The sequence below is a fragment of the Leiobunum rupestre genome, chromosome 1, assembly GCF_980474605.1.
Source record: "Leiobunum rupestre chromosome 1, qqLeiRupe1.1.hap1, whole genome shotgun sequence".
Taxonomy (NCBI): Eukaryota; Metazoa; Arthropoda; class Arachnida; order Opiliones; family Sclerosomatidae; genus Leiobunum; species Leiobunum rupestre.
The window spans coordinates 20,370,921-20,385,712 of record NC_143384.1 but is presented as its reverse complement, the minus strand read 5'-3'; the positions used below and the strand labels follow the sequence as shown (position 1 = coordinate 20,385,712).

Sequence of the window (14,792 nt, the reverse complement as noted above, 5' to 3'; positions counted from 1 at the left end):
TTTACTATTTTGTGTTTTGTCTTTTGGTAATTAATACTAATTATTTGCTTATTTTATAGGCCAAAACTAGATGCAGCAAAGCAAGGTCTCCTAACTGTAATTCTTTCAATTATTTTCATGAATGAGGATGCAATCGAAGAAAGTAATATATACTGAGGTTCTTGAAATGTTTCTAGATAAAAGGGGGCGTTGCACAACATTAGGGGACTAAATCAGAGTGTGTAAATAGGTGGTTTTTTTCGCTTGTCCTGGGACAAAAAGTATAAACTTTTTACCCTAAGACGTTTTATTCGCCTGTTCTCGGGGTAAGATTTACCCTGTCCCGAATTTTGTTCGCTTGTTCCAGAGTTCTAAGGTTACACTTTTTACTCTTCCTCGAAAGGAGGTGTAGATGGAGTAATCTAGCTTTGTTGTCTGCTTAAATTTTGTTTCAGGAAATGATGCCCTTACCAAAAAATAAGTTGGCTAAAAACCACTTACGACAACTTGTATTTCAACTTGGTTTTCAGTTTGTATTTGAGACAAATGCCTACTAAAAAATAACTTAAATCATCTTTATTAATCAACTTATTTCCAACTAAACCAGAATCAACATTTACATTTAACTACTTAAAACCAACTTAAAAATAATATGTAACTTCCTGACTACTAAAAACCAACTAATTACAAACTTAGCAAAAGAAGTATTTTCCTACCAACTGAATAACAACTTATTACCCCTTCAACTAGTAACTTGAAATATGCTGACAACTTGAGCTTACTTAATACCAACTAATTATGTGTATACAAACTAAATACAAACTGAAATCCAACTTATTTTTTGGTAAGGGTGGGCAAGCTTTTTATAAATAACCTTTAACTACTCCCTTCTTACTCCGACTCGTTTTTTTCGTCAACACTTCTCTATTGAAGTAAAATGACGTCATATGGCTACACTTATTAACCTGCTCAAAAAACCAAGAACAGGCGAAAAAAAACCACCTAAGGTTTTAAGGTTTTATTGTTGTGGTCTTCAACACCCTTTTGTAACAGTAGGGTGTCGAAAACCTTAAGGTTTTATTGTTGCCGTCTTCGACACCCTTTTGTAACAGGGCGGCTCACAAAGAGCACAGCAAAAACAAATTTACAAATACATGAAAGAGTATCATTAAAAACAGATATAAATATAAATAAAACATGGTTGCCACACGTCAGGGAAAAGTCTGGGAATTTAAAAATGGATCTAAAAAGTCAGGGAAATTTATATTTTTTAAGAAATCAGGGAATTCAATTTTCTTGACACTTTTAGAAGTTAATTTTACTTTAGTTATCTGACAAATTCTACGATTATTATTTAGCTCCTCTAAAGTTTTGCTAATTAGGGAATTTGAATCTGAAATTATAGTGGCAACCCTGTAAAACAAATTGGCGGGCAATGTGAAGATTCCGACCCCTTATGTTGTGCAACGCCCTCTTTTATATGTATACATTTCAAGAACCTCCTTCCCACTATACTTATGTTTTACTTAACGTTAATTTGCATTTGACAGAGGTCTTATTTTCTGGCTTAAAAAAATTTGGAATTGAAGTGGAATATCCCGATGACACTTTTGGAGATGTTAAGAAGCTATTGGTTCAAGAATTTGTCAAACAGTTATATCTGGACTATAATTGCGTGGCTAATGAATCCGCAGAAGCTAAAGTGTACGAGTTTCGTTGGGGAATAAGAGCGCATATGGAAACAAAGAAGAGGGATATACTCAATTTTGTTTGCAAAGTTAGTTATTTTACTCCCGTTCGCTAACCAAGGCTTAAGATGGGATCTTAGAGTTCTAAGATTTATTTCATTTTAGGTTTATGGTAATGGAATGAAACCTCAAGATTGGCCAACTCAATTGAAGCAAATTGAGCAAGACGAAATAGAACATCCTGATGAGGTTACGATGCCAACGGAACATGAGGAGGAAGAAGTAGAAGAATCGGATTAAGGAGTATGCGACGGGATTGGTTAAAGTTCCTTTAATTTTAATGTTTTAAATTTGGAACATTGATATATTTTTATCTATTTTTGTGAACTGGTTTCAAAGATCTGCCACATTTACATTAAAATTGATTGTCGTTTTACGAAGTTGATAATTTCAAACATAAAGAGGCTAATAATTTAGAAAACAAAACATTTTAATCATTTTTCTCACTACAATTCTTCTGCAATTTGAGTATTCTTTACAGTTTGTCATGAATAGCATTCTCTGAAAATTAGCGTACCATTTAGCAATTCTACTTTTAAAGAGCCTCTTTATTTCTGATTTATCACGTGTTTTAATGAAAACAATCCCAATTTGATTAATGTTCAAGGAATAGACGACCACAACATTTATTTTAATTTATAGCTGATAAATTTCTTTAACCTGAAACTATTATTGCACATTCAGTACTTTCTTAACTGCCATAATTACATCTTCTGGGCGTGGCAAAGCAACAGCTTCTAGTGATTGAGTGTATGGCATTGGTACGTCAGCCCCAGTTACACGAATAACCGGTGCGTCTAAGTAATCAAAAGCTGGACCTGAAAATAGGAAATTTTGGGATTATCTTTGATCAGAGCCTTAGGGTTTAATTACTATGGCTATGCCAACCAGTGTTGCCAGATTGATGAAACTTTACCACTTCTAGGGAAATTCAACCAAATATTAGCCAAATCTAGGGAAATTGAAGGGGAAAAATTATTTTATATTCAAAGCTAACATAAAAAATGGCACACCTTCATTAAATTAACTTATGAAAGAGTCAATTAATACAATCACTTTAGCTGGCACCCTGCATTTTTTTTTGTAATTTGGAAAGTCATCTGCTAAATAACTGGCCCACAAGCTAGCACAAACTGTACACTGGTAAAATTGTTCCTAGTTTTTATTCATTGCGAGAAGAAAATAAAATAAAAGTATTATTTTCTTCAGGACTTTTGTTTTACAATGTCCCCTGTAATTTTTTTACGCGAATATCATTGTTTATACTGTTTTAGAAAACTAGGGAAATTTTAGTGCAAAAGGGAAATTTCAAGGCTCGGAGAGGGAAATTCCATTTTCGCAACCTGGCATCACTGATGCCAAACGATTAGTATTTTAGTTTCTATAAATTAGATTGGATGCTTACTCTCAATGATTTTGGCACAAATTTCAGCACCTATACCATGCTGAGGCCAGCCACCTTCAACTGTGACCAAATGATTAGTTTTAACAACTGATTGGATTATCGCCTCATCATCTAAAGGTCGCAATGATCGTAGATTTATTACCTAAAGTTAAAAAATTTTACTTTTAAAAGCTCAAAGTTCATATCATCTTGAGCGGAACTTACTTCACAATCAATGCCACTCTTACTCAATTCTTTAGCTGCATCCAAGCACGTACCGACGCTTTTGGAATGAGAAACTAATGTCACGCGATTACCAGTCCTTTCAATCTTAGCTTTCCCAATTGGAATGAGGAAATCTTTGCTCAGAGCTTCATCCGGGGTTTCAAACGGCACACCATACAAAAGTTCATTTTCAAGAAATACCACTAAACAAAAATAAAATATTAATATTATTAATTAATATTGGCGCAGTTCATCCCAAATTACCCGGATCATTATCCCTTATGGCAGCCTTCAATAAACCTCTGCAATCTTCGGAAGAATATGGAGAAATAACCTTTAAACCAGGGCAGTGAGCGTACCAAGCACCGAAACATTGAGAATGTTGAGCCCCGACACCCATTGCTGCTCCGTTGGGCCCTCTAAACACAATTGGACAACTAATCTGTCCCGCTGACATGTAAAAGGTTTTTGACGCGCTATTGATTATGTGGTCTATTGCTTGCATAGAGAAATTGAATGTCATGAATTCACAAATTGGTCGTAGACCAGCCTATAAAGGGAAACATTAAGTTGAATTATTATTTGAAATATTTGTTTATTAATTTACCATTCCAGCTCCGGTACTGATGCCCGCAAAGCCAATTTCTGTGATAGGGGTATCTATCACTCTCTTGTCACCGTATTTTTTCCATAGTCCTCGACTTATCTGTATATTTAGCAGGTTTAGAAATTTATTAACCATTTTAATATCAATAAATTTTATATACCTTATAGGCGCCATCATACATCGCAACTTCTTCTCCCATCAAAAACACCCTATCATCCCTTTCCATTTCTTCGTCAATTGCTGAATTAAGAGCATCTCTAACAGTTAACTAAGATAACAAATCATGACATAGTGGTTTAAAAATTAACCATTTTTATGATTTAATTACTTGGGCACATAGAGGTGTGGCAGTAGATAGACGTTGTTTTGAATTATTTGAAATATTCTAAAATATTTTAACGAAAATCATTATTTTTCCCATATCTTTACTTTATACAAAGTCCAATTAAAATTTTTCCGTACCTTTAATATATTTTTATGGAGAGTTTGAGAACAGATTCTACGTATAACATCCATATTTTTAATTTAATCGGTTGAATTTAATAAATAACGTGTAAATAATTTTAATAATTTCGTTTCAAGGGAAGCGAGATGTGTCCAAGGGGTCGAAAAAATGTAGTTCACTTTTTCCCACCTAGAGGCGCTGTCAGTCAAGGTCATTTAGATAAAAGTTATTTTCTCAAGTTCCTAATGAATGTGTAAAATTTTGAATATAGCTTCTTATTTTTTCTCCTTGTAACCTATCTATTTTAGTGATAGTTACATCATTTTTTAAGATATTGATAATTATTTATTTTTCGAATCCCATACTTGATCACGTGATCTATGACCTCTTTCTCCTCGACGGTCGCCATCTTGGTGAGTACGCGTGTTCATTTTCCTCCCTGTTACTCGTGAAAGTGTAATCATTTTTGACCAATTTTAACTTTTATTTCCTCATTATCCAGGAATTGGAGGTTAATTTTCCAAAATGTTTTCAACCTTAATAGAAAAGGCCAAAAATAGCCCCTTCGCGAGCCCTTTTAGTGCAAAATGCGAAGCCTCAAATTCCATCGAAACAGCCGGTGACCTTTCGCCGGTTCCCGGTAGAGAAATTGCCGCAGCTTCTGCCGTCAAGGGTAATAGTGCTTAACCCTTTGCAAATACACCTATTTAAGGTTTTACCAATATATTATGAATAAATTTATGAACTCTTATATATCTAGATGAAGTTGAATTTGGTACAATGAAATACTATGCCCTCTGTGGCTTTGGTGGTATTCTCAGTTGCGGTATTACCCATACAGCAGTAACTCCTTTGGATTTAGTGAAATGCCGGATACAAGTAATACTGCATTCGCAATGATGATGTTTTTTGATATTTATAGTAATCCTTTATTTAGACAAACCCCACTAAATATAAGGGTGTATTCAATGGTTTTTCTGTAACTCTAAAAGAAGAAGGAATTAGGGGTTTGGGTAAAGGATGGGCACCAACTTGCATTGGCTATTCCTTACAAGGATTAGGCAAATTTGGCTGCTACGAAATCTTCAAAACTGTGTACAGTGGAATTTTGGGCGAAGAATTAACATACCAGTGGAGAACGTCTCTATACTTAGCTGCTAGCGCTTCTGCAGAGTTTTTCGCAGATATTGCTCTATGTCCCATGGAAGCCTGCAAGGTCAGAATTCAAACCCAACCCAGCTGTCCGCCCACTCTTAGGGGGACTCTACCTATGATTATTAAAAGTGAAGGATATGGTGGGTGAGTTGGATTCATTTAAAACATTACTGACATAATACTTTTGATTTATTTAACCAAGGCTCAAGTACAATTTAGGTGTTATTTCTTTTAATCCAAAATTTTAAATATTCCAGTTTATACAAAGGCATCACCCCGCTTTGGGGAAGACAAATTCCTTACACAATGATGAAGTTTGCTTGCTTTGAAAGAACCGTAGAATTATTATACAAACATGTTGTACCAAAACCAAGGGAGCAATGTGATAAAAGCGAACAACTTGTCGTTACATTTGCAGCTGGATACATTGGTACATATACCTTACAAATTATCCCAAGAACCATGATAATTAAACTAGGTTTCTCATAACTTTAGCTGGTGTTTTCTGCGCTATTGTTTCTCATCCTGCTGACACGATTGTCTCTAAATTAAATCAAGACAAAGGCAGCACTGCCGTGGACATTGCTAAGAAATTAGGATTTGCTGGTATGCTTTTTATTCACTCCTTAAAGCACTTTCTTTAAGCTGAATCCAGAAGACTGGTTTATTTTAAGCCTTGGTCGTGTTATTTTCATAATAGCAATTATGGTATTCAGTGAGTCATACTGTGCTAGATAATTATACCTCCAGTTTGGTTTATTAGTGCTTTATTGTAATATAAAGTCAAACTAAACGGGGACAAAATATTTAAATTACATCTAGAGCTGGGTGTAACTTGTTGGTTTTCTCTTTAAAGGTTTATGGAAGGGTTTAACTCCCCGTATCATTATGATTGGTACTTTAACTGCCCTTCAATGGTTCATTTACGACGCTGTGAAAGTCTGGCTGCGACTCCCACGTCCACCCCCACCAGAAATGCCAGAGAGCTTGAAACGCAAGTTGGCGGAGAAGCAGCAATAACCGCAATTGGTTGAGTAGTGTTATGAAAAGAATCCTTGTAATAGTTGCTGTACATAATTGCAGGTAAAGAGGAACTATCATTTTTTAGTGCACTTTCCCCTTCGACACAATTTTCTTCATCCTTCATCGCGTTTATTTAAATATATTGAAATTATAATATACAGACTGTGGACTATAATATTAGAGTATAAATTAAATAATGCAAACTATCTCCAAGACTTATTTAAAAAAAAATGGTTTTGTTGTATGTGATTTATAAAGTTAAATCCAATTAAAGAAATATTGTTCCTCCATAAGTCATTGAAGTTTAATTTTTTCCTTCGTTATGAATGTGATAAAATTACAGGGTTGCCACACGTTATGGAATTTAAAAATTGGCCTAAAATGTCAGGGAGGTTCAAGGTATTTATAAATGGGCATAAAATATCACTTAGAATTTGTAAAAAGTCGGGGAATTCAATTTTATCTGGATACTTTTTGAAGGTAATTTTACTCTAGACCTATGACAAATTCTATGATTATCATTTATTTCCTTGAAAGTTTGGCTAATTTTTTCAACATTGCAATAACCTTTTTACTGAAATATAAGTGCATTTAAATTTATTAATTTCTGATAAAAGTAAAATATAAAATGAAAATTTTGTCCTTAAAAAGTCGCAGAATATGTAAAGATTTTGTTGCAACCCCTGAATTAAATTGATTCCAACTAATTCAGTAGCTAAAGCTGCATTTACACTCTTAAAACTGGTTTTCAATTTCATTGGTCAAAACTGGCATTCAAATTGACAAACTGGAATTTAAGCTAGAGTATAATGTAGGCAGATAATCTTGACAGTTGCATCTGCCTATTCTTAGTTACTTCAAAATGCATTTTCTAATAAAATTTTCATAGAAAACTGTTTAATATAAACTGCAGTAGAAAAATATTTTGGCTATAATATTAATTACTTTGATATTTTTTACATCCATGAGAAAAAATTACACTGCGATGTTTTACTGTCTTTTCCCGCTGGTAGGGAACAAGACCAGAAATATCGACCATGATTATTCTTTCCATTTTTGCATTGTTGTTTTTTACATGGTTTTTGGTGTACAGTACATTTTGGAGCTTTTTGGGGCCCCGGTAGAATGTTTTTCCATCGTTTAGTCTGTTCTTGTGCCTTTTCGCTCGTTTTCTTTTGTTGTTCAGGCTGACTCTGGGTAAAATTAGATTCAGATTGAGAACTTTCTGATTCCAAAATTTCAATTTCTAAATTTGGCGTAGACTTTTTGGGTGCTTGAAAGAAATTTGTTATCTTAGTCTCTTTAGCAATTTTTCTTTTGCCTGTATTAGTAGGAATAACGGAAGTTTCTTTGTTTAAATACTGGGATATGCTTTTTTGAGTACCAGCCAGTTCTGGCCAATATTTAGTGCAAATTGAGGGGCATTTTGAAGCGGGTATAGGGTTGCAATTTTTTAGCGTAAGTCGAACTGGGCAGTGATCGGAACCCATTACATCACGTAGTATTTCACAATCTTCGATAAAAGGGAGTAATTTATCATCAACCACTATGTAATCCAATCGTGTTCCATAATTATTGACTCTGGCGTGGATTTTTGTATTCCAACAAGTGAAAGCATTTTTCTCATTTGGATAGAAAAACCGAAATGTATCGGTAAAATTTGGGCCACCTTCTGTTTCTAGAGAAAACAGCGTTAGAATTTAAATTGCGCCATTCATAAAGCGGAAACCATCTGCTAATGAAACTTTCACAGGTGCTTTCCCTTTACGAGGAACTTAATTGAACTATATATTTTTACTTGCTAGAAAATCAGTCAACCATACTCTGCTACGTCTTAATTCGAAATCCTGTACGAATAATTTTCTTAATTTAAAATTAACTTCAATTTAAGAGTAATTATAACTTACAAAAATTGTATCTGGATCACAATGATCGATTCTTTGGTGACTACAATTGAAATCTCCAAGAATTATCACGTGGCTATAAGAAAAGTAATATTTACAGGGCAACCAGGCAATAGTATTCAAAAATATGTAGGAAATTTCAAAATTATAGAATAATTATTTAACTAAATTACCAATTTAAAGAAGTTATTCATGACCAAAAACTATCGCTACGCCCCCTTTGGTTCGCCATTGAAACCTAGATAGGTAGCGAATTATGCCATGCTTAAGCAGACACTATTAGTTTTTCCTGCTCGTTATCCATAAATTTGACTCTAATATATAATGGTTCTTGCATTTTAATATAATTTTTACATTGTTTGCTTTATTTAAGAAAAAACGTTCTTATGACTATTTAATTTGTCTGAAGCGGACGCTAGATCATAGGTGCTACCTCAGAGAAGCTAGCTAGAGCCGTTACGCCACCTAGACTCGTTTTGGTCACGAATTACAACTAAAGACGGATCTGAAAAGAAATTTCAAAATCTTTTCCGGTCTGCAAGGGTGTAATTCTTAAAGTTTTATCAGTTGCTAAATATATAGTATAAAAAACAGAAGTATAGGAAAATTTAGGAATTATTCGTTCGCTAGGAGCTATTGGCAAATAAAATGATAGGAAATTTTGGTTTACTCACTAATCATTTAAAACCAGGCTTGATGCTCTCTTTTCAAGTAATTTATAAAACATCATCTGATAATCCTCTCTATCTGGTTTCTCACAATCAACTCTTGGGCAGTAAACGTTAATTACAACTAACTTTTTAGAAATTTCATCTAAACTGTAATGATTTTAATGTATTAATCCCAAATAAATGAAGTTTAAAAGTTATACCAAATATTGTGGCATGTTATCACAGAACGTCCCTCTTTTTCCAGATCCATTATTTGAGAAGCCAAAAAGTCGTCATCCTTAACTAAACATCCAATTTCACTATTACCATTTAATTGCCCTGATAGACCCTCTTCAGCATAGTATGGTGTAGCTATAAGTAAATTCAAAGTAATGAAATATAGTATTATATTTGGTAAAAGTTGTTTTTTTACTACTTAAAAACAGTCTACCAAAAATCAGCTTTAAAATTATCTAAATTTCCATTTAAAAATACAAAATATTTAGTATTAAACAATAACTTTTTAAGCATAAATAAAACATTTTGGATAAACTAAAAAATTGAACAAGGAAAATGTTAAATCAGTTACCATTAAATTTACCTTTATTAGTGCAAAATGTACCAACGCCAGAATAGCCACCTTCTTTATTTTCTCTTCTTTTCGTTAAAAAGAAGTAAGAATTGAAACCAGCAACTATCGGATTGGCTTGAATTAAAGTTGCCCCTTCAATTAATTGAAAATGAATTTACATAATTAAATACCAAAGAATTGTAATACTAAGATTATGGCCACATTGCAAATCATTCAAATTAGCTATTAGTAAGTTTATTAAATTTCTTCAAATTTGTTTGGGGTTTAGCTTTATTATCCCTTTTTTTAATGGACTAATCTACTTATTTGCCAATTTTATCATTCAAATTTACCGCCAATTTGCAAGTCGCAATATCATTGGAAAGTCGCGTTTTCATTTCGAACGAAAGTATTAAGCCTTGGAACAAACTCTCAAAAGACGAAAGATATTTTCAACTTACGAGACAATTTAATTTCCTGAAACGCTATAACATCGCTGTTTAACTCGGTAAGAACATCTCTTAATGGTTTAGGAAGTGCTTTTAGACCGTTAATATTCCACGTTGTAATTTTCATTTTTAATCGTGTGTTCTCAGTTCTCACATAATCACATTACATGACATGCCCCCATGGGGTAGTCTTCAAAGTAAGGGACCAATGTAAAAGGATTTTTGGGTTTAATTGATCGTATTGATTTATCTTAAAATTAGGCATGAAATATAAAATTTTTAAATGCATTAGGCTTTGCAAACCCTATTACTGTATAGAAGTCACTTTATCAATTTTTAAATTTATCAAGTTAACGGACAAGATATTTGGCGATTTTAGTGCTGACCCCGGCGCTTGCGTTCCAGCGTAAGCGCATGACCTTGACATATTTTTCAATTTAAACGCCTAACACGTGTTTGCGGCTTCTGCATAGAAACTATCACATCGATTTTCTCAAAATTAAATGGTAATTTAAGTAATTTAAAATTAACGCAAATATGAACGCTAACACAAAAGCCATAGAAATAGCCACACTGCTATCCAGTAAAGTAATTCTAGAACCGATAACGCCGGAAGATGAAAATAATATAAGCCTTGCACTAAATGAGTTGTCAAATCTGGCTCAAATGTTCTTAGATGGTAGTTTTCACGTTTTGTTTAGCCACCCAAATATCGCTGATACTGAATCGGGAATATTTAACAAGGCTTCTAGTGGAACTGTCGAGTCATGGGAGAAAGAATTAACTGTATCGGTGACGAAGTACTTGAACAATGCCATAGAAGATGATTTAGAAATACGACACGCAACCATTTTGTTATATGGGGCAGCAGCTTTACAACTTTATGTACAGAACAATTGGACAGGACCAGTAACCTCAACAACCTTTCAACTCCCATTTTATGCCAAAGAAAATGCATCAAGTGTCATTGAGACACTATCTTCAAATGGTCAGATATATAATTTAACCAGAAGACCAGAACTCTTACTGTTTTCAAAAACATTACTTGCGTTGGTGGATGAAAAGTATTGTCCAACTAAAATATGGTGGCAATTCCGTTACAGTCGTATATTCCAGTACCTTCTGCCTGAAAGAATTTCTTCGCTTTATTACAGCACAATTGATCTCATCGAAAAAGGTCTAGCACATTTGTCTGAACACATTGGTGATACGGAAAAAGCTTTATTACTAACAGAGGCATCGCTTTATTGCACAAAATTCAGAGATATTTCAAGGTCCAAAAAACACCTGGATGCAGCAACATCCATTTTGGGTGTTGACATAAGCATGACGGGAGCTTTAGCTAAAAGAACAAGATTCCAGCAAACTCCCTATGCACAGCTTGTAGTTAAAATAAACCAAGAACGAAATACTAAGGAGCTTTTTGACATTCATGATGAGTCTGTAATGCCTGTTGATGTTAAACTTCAAGACGAATCACTACTTCACAACATTGCCTTTTTAAATATTGAAGATGGTGAAATTGAACGGATTCAACCCGAAGAACTGGCAATTGTCTTGGCTACCTGCGTTCAGAAAAGAAAATGCGCTGCCCATGATGATATGCTGAAGGAAGAACTGATTGCCTTTATAGAATGCATTTTATCGCGACCTAACATGTGGTCATTTCATTTCAACGCTCTACTGTTAAGAAGTTTGCTCGAGAAAAATCGGATGAAGAAAGTGGAACGAGCCATGATGCAAGTTCAAGCCTTGGTCGATTTGGTTAATGAAGAATCTGAAGACTCGATGCCGAGACTTCAGCTTTTCTACTGCACTATGATCCCTCCATTTTGGGCTTTGGAAAAAGAGCTCGCCGAACTTTTTATGTCTTTAGGCTCAATCAAAAGCGCCCTGGAGATATTTTTACGTTTAGAGTTATGGGAAGATGTGGTATTTTGTTACAAGCGTTTACAACAGAATGAAAAAGCTTTGAAAATTATCGAAGATCAGATGGCGATTAAAGAAACTCCTTTATTATGGTGCTTATTAGGTGATGTTAAGAATGATCCAGTATGCTACGAGAAAGCCTGGGAATTATCAAAACATCGCAGCGCACGATCACAACGTAGCTTGGGATATTACTACTTTGACCAGAAAAAATACTCTGAATGCATTCCTTATTTTGCGAAAGCGGTGGAAATCAGCAGTTTGGATCAGAAAGTTTGGTTCTCATATGGTCACGCAGCTACTCAAATTGAAGACTATGAGCTTGCCACAAAATGCTATCGTTGGCTAATAAATTTGGACCCAGATAGCTATGAATCCTGGAATAATCTGTCCAACGCCTATATTAAGATGAAACAGAAACCAAGAGCATGGAAGACCCTACAAGAAGCGCTTAAGTGCAATTTTGAAGAGTGGAGAATTTGGGAGAATTATTTGTTGGTGTCCATGGATGTTGGCGCTTTTGAAGACACGATTAAAGCGTGGCACAGACTTATAGAGCTCAAAGGGAAGCATATAGATGAAGAAATACTGGAATTACTAGTCAATGCCATAATTAATGATGTTATTGATATAAATGAACGACCAGCTTCTTCATATAGGCAAAAAGCGTTGGAGCTTCTAGGTCATATTACCGCAACTGCTACCAATAGTGCAAAAACTTGGTTTCTTTATGGAAAATTGATAGATAACAGCACTGAAGCCTCTATCAACCCTGAAGTTATGGATAAAGTACTACAATACTACCAGAAAGCTTATCGCAACTCAGTTTTGAGAGAAGGGTGGGATAAATGTCCACAGTCGGTTTTTGAAACCATTTCCTACGTTGAATCTGTATCAGATGCCATTTCTAAACGAATTACTCAAACTCCGGATGAAAATCAAATTTCTCAGTTGAAACAGTCAGCTAAATTAATGTTAAAAAGCGTTATTGCGGTTGTTTCGAAACAGTTAGATGATTATATGTACGGAGATGATGCTAATGATGTACTAATTAAGAAAGAAAATCTTGTAAAATTGTTAGAAAATATCTAATTTTTTAAATTGTATTTTTGCACGCACCTATTTAATAAATGCATAGTGAAAATCATGTTTATGTGAACTTTTATTTTAATCAGGAAATTATGCAGTTGCACTGTGCTGCCAATGCTGCTCGAGAAATGGGCGGGGCTTTATGCGTGTTTTTTTATGAGCTGGGACTTCATGGTAAAATCATGGCACGAGTGGGGGGGGGGGGGGACGGAAAAAACGTCATTGGCGTGAACTTTAATGGCGTTTAAAGGCGAAAATGTTTGGCGATTAAATTTGTTACCGGTCTGATTTGATTAGAAGACGATCACTTGGAAAATATGCTTATGAGAAAATGGATTTCAGAAACATTCCTAGTTTATACATACATAATATCATAAGTAACATAATAACAATAATTATGACAATTAACGATATTTACAACGAAAATTATTTTCATAGATGTTTTCATCGGTGAGAGTTGTTGAACGTACCCCTGGTTTCCGATATCAATATTAGGCTAAAATGATAAAAATTAAAAAAGTTTTTCTCGGCGCCACTAGCTCATGTTTTTTTTTTATCACGCATGATTCGCACGCGGGCTTCAAAACAAAGCCAAAGCCCCTCGCGTCTCCAGAACCCATAACGATAATCGTTCTAGCTAGGAGCAACCATGGGCCAAATAATGATAAATCATGATTTATCATTATTTGGCCCATGGAGCAACAAACCGAAGGAGAACGCAGCTAGCCTTTAAACACGCTAACGAAGGGTTGTGTACGAATTTCATTGGACGAGCGTCACGAGCCTTTATACGATGAACGTTTTACGGGCGGGGGGGGGGGGAGACAATTTCCGAATTTTCCCCTTCCGACGGCAGCAGGCGCTAAAGCGTCTAGCCAATGAAAAACGTACACAAGAAAATCCACGACTTTTGACGGGTTGCGTTCTCCTTGTGTGGGGTGTTGTGTTTGTTGCTCCTAGGTTCTAGCCAGAACGTGCTCTCCGATATTAGACTTAAATTTACCGTTTTGGATGACTACTTTTTGACAAAAAGTAGTCATCCAAAACGGTAAGTCGCGAGTCCAAGTCACAGCTTGAAGAGATTATCAGTGCCGAAAAAAGGTTCGGTTAGAAATTTAGCATTAAAGCAATAGGAAGGGTCATACTTAGTGTTATTATGTTACTTATGATAATATCCTGGTTTATTTTTTTTTAATTGAAATATATGATGTAAAAGTTGAATCTTGAACAAATACCGCGTTGAGAGAACGAAGTAAAGATAATGCTAAAGCTGCTGCCATCTGTAATTGAGTTTTTAAATTACGTGGAACACTTGTAGTTCAAAAATCTACCTATAGATGACAGACTCTCCACCGAATAGTAGCAATTTTACACAAAATCGCGGCAGAAAGGTTTTTATGTTTAAATTCAAGAAACACTAAATAAAGATTACGAAACCTCGCTATTCAATTATTAAAAATTTACCCTAAAAATGCGACAGAAAGTTTGCTTAGAAAAACCATAGACAAATAAAAGATTATCCAGGACCGCTAGTCTATCTTTCCGTGTACCAAAATTGTCACATAAAACTTCAACTTCAGTTTCATTAATCTAAAAATTCCCTAACATTATGTGGCGTAAGCTGTACCCAAAGT

At 34.7% G+C, this 14,792-nt stretch overlaps 5 protein-coding genes across 8 annotated transcripts in view; 3 read left to right on the top strand and 2 right to left on the bottom strand.

Annotated features, from left to right (window-relative positions):
* Nucleotides 1-2,103, top strand: part of osp (myosin phosphatase Rho interacting protein outspread) — a 62,738-nt gene extending 60,635 nt beyond the window's left edge. Inside the window, exons 17-19 of the mRNA XM_090160500.1 lie at nt 60-142; nt 1,530-1,756; nt 1,833-2,103. Of these exons, the coding sequence (XP_090016626.1) occupies nt 60-142; nt 1,530-1,756; nt 1,833-1,967 (445 nt within the window). The 3' untranslated portion in view covers nt 1,968-2,103. The remainder of the gene's footprint in view (nt 1-59; nt 143-1,529; nt 1,757-1,832) is intronic.
* Nucleotides 2,104-2,337: 234 nt separating this feature from the next.
* On the bottom strand, nt 2,338-4,628 carry Pdhb (Pyruvate dehydrogenase E1 beta subunit). Its single transcript, XM_090176635.1, has 8 exons — nt 4,406-4,628; nt 4,272-4,328; nt 4,104-4,211; nt 3,944-4,042; nt 3,601-3,886; nt 3,337-3,539; nt 3,133-3,274; nt 2,338-2,545 (listed from the first exon to the last, which is right to left on the bottom strand). The coding sequence occupies exons 1-8, from the start codon at nt 4,457-4,459 to the stop codon at nt 2,397-2,399; spliced, it is 1,098 nt and encodes a 365-aa protein (XP_090032761.1). The 5' UTR covers nt 4,460-4,628; the 3' UTR covers nt 2,338-2,396.
* A 29-nt stretch (nt 4,629-4,657) lies between these two features.
* LOC149961289 (phosphate carrier protein, mitochondrial-like) lies at nt 4,658-6,859 on the top strand. Of its 2 annotated transcripts, XM_090176647.1 has the most exons (7): nt 4,658-4,801; nt 4,891-5,061; nt 5,149-5,267; nt 5,326-5,687; nt 5,801-5,973; nt 6,039-6,149; nt 6,400-6,859. In XM_090176647.1, exons 2-7 carry the CDS (start codon nt 4,914-4,916, stop codon nt 6,561-6,563), a joined length of 1,077 nt encoding a protein of 358 aa, XP_090032773.1. In that variant the 5' UTR covers nt 4,658-4,801; nt 4,891-4,913; the 3' UTR covers nt 6,564-6,859. The 2 variants fall into 2 exon arrangements, with proteins under 2 accessions (XP_090032773.1, XP_090032768.1); XM_090176642.1 differs by lacking the exon at nt 4,658-4,801 and having other exon boundaries at nt 4,836-5,061.
* A 350-nt stretch (nt 6,860-7,209) lies between these two features.
* LOC149961288 (DNA-(apurinic or apyrimidinic site) endonuclease 2-like) lies at nt 7,210-10,365 on the bottom strand. Of its 3 annotated transcripts, none has more exons than XM_090176629.1 (7): nt 10,153-10,365; nt 9,722-9,844; nt 9,342-9,492; nt 9,145-9,288; nt 8,474-8,513; nt 8,365-8,413; nt 7,210-8,244 (listed from the first exon to the last, which is right to left on the bottom strand). In XM_090176629.1, exons 1-7 carry the CDS (start codon nt 10,265-10,267, stop codon nt 7,523-7,525), a joined length of 1,344 nt encoding a protein of 447 aa, XP_090032755.1. In that variant the 5' UTR covers nt 10,268-10,365; the 3' UTR covers nt 7,210-7,522. The 3 variants fall into 3 exon arrangements, with proteins under 3 accessions (XP_090032755.1, XP_090032749.1, XP_090032747.1); XM_090176623.1 differs by having other exon boundaries at nt 7,210-8,238; nt 8,474-8,546; nt 10,153-10,364; XM_090176621.1 differs by having other exon boundaries at nt 7,211-8,244; nt 8,474-8,546; nt 10,153-10,362.
* LOC149961287 (tetratricopeptide repeat protein 27) lies at nt 10,313-13,191 on the top strand. The gene is made up of 4 exons (XM_090155625.1): nt 10,313-10,337; nt 10,402-10,546; nt 10,614-10,646; nt 10,842-13,191. Exons 1-4 carry the CDS (start codon nt 10,313-10,315, stop codon nt 13,159-13,161), a joined length of 2,523 nt encoding a protein of 840 aa, XP_090011751.1. The 3' UTR covers nt 13,162-13,191.
* The last annotated feature ends 1,601 nt before the right edge of the window (nt 13,192-14,792 follow it).

Bases quoted from the DNA above. Each gene is read 5' to 3' on its own strand.
- LOC149961289 (XM_090176647.1), top strand. From the start codon at position 4,914: ATGTTTTCAACCTTAATAGAAAAGGCCAAAAATAGCCCCTTCGCGAGC. The intron at 5,062-5,148 runs GTAATAGTGCTT...TTATATATCTAG, and splicing joins CGCAGCTTCTGCCGTCAAGG to ATGAAGTTGAATTTGGTACA. The intron at 5,688-5,800 runs GTGAGTTGGATT...TAAATATTCCAG, and splicing joins AAAAGTGAAGGATATGGTGG to TTTATACAAAGGCATCACCC.
- LOC149961287 (XM_090155625.1), top strand. From the start codon at position 10,313: ATGCCCCCATGGGGTAGTCTTCAAA. The intron at 10,547-10,613 runs GTAAGCGCATGA...GCTTCTGCATAG, and splicing joins CCCGGCGCTTGCGTTCCAGC to AAACTATCACATCGATTTTC. The intron at 10,647-10,841 runs GTAATTTAAGTA...CGTTTTGTTTAG, and splicing joins GATTTTCTCAAAATTAAATG to CCACCCAAATATCGCTGATA.
- Pdhb (XM_090176635.1), bottom strand. From the start codon at position 4,459: ATGGATGTTATACGTAGAATCTGTTCTCAAACTCTCCATAAAAATATA. The intron at 3,887-3,943 runs GTAAATTAATAA...TTCCCTTTATAG, and splicing joins TCAGTACCGGAGCTGGAATG to GCTGGTCTACGACCAATTTG. The intron at 3,540-3,600 runs GTAATTTGGGAT...ATTTTTGTTTAG, and splicing joins CATAAGGGATAATGATCCGG to TGGTATTTCTTGAAAATGAA.
- LOC149961288 (XM_090176621.1), bottom strand. From the start codon at position 10,267: ATGAAAATTACAACGTGGAATATTAACGGTCTAAAAGCACTTCCTAAA. The intron at 8,547-9,144 runs GTGAGTAAACCA...CTTTTCTTATAG, and splicing joins AGCCTGGTTTTAAATGATTA to CCACGTGATAATTCTTGGAG. The intron at 8,414-8,473 runs GTAAGTTATAAT...TTATTCGTACAG, and splicing joins GTGATCCAGATACAATTTTT to GATTTCGAATTAAGACGTAG.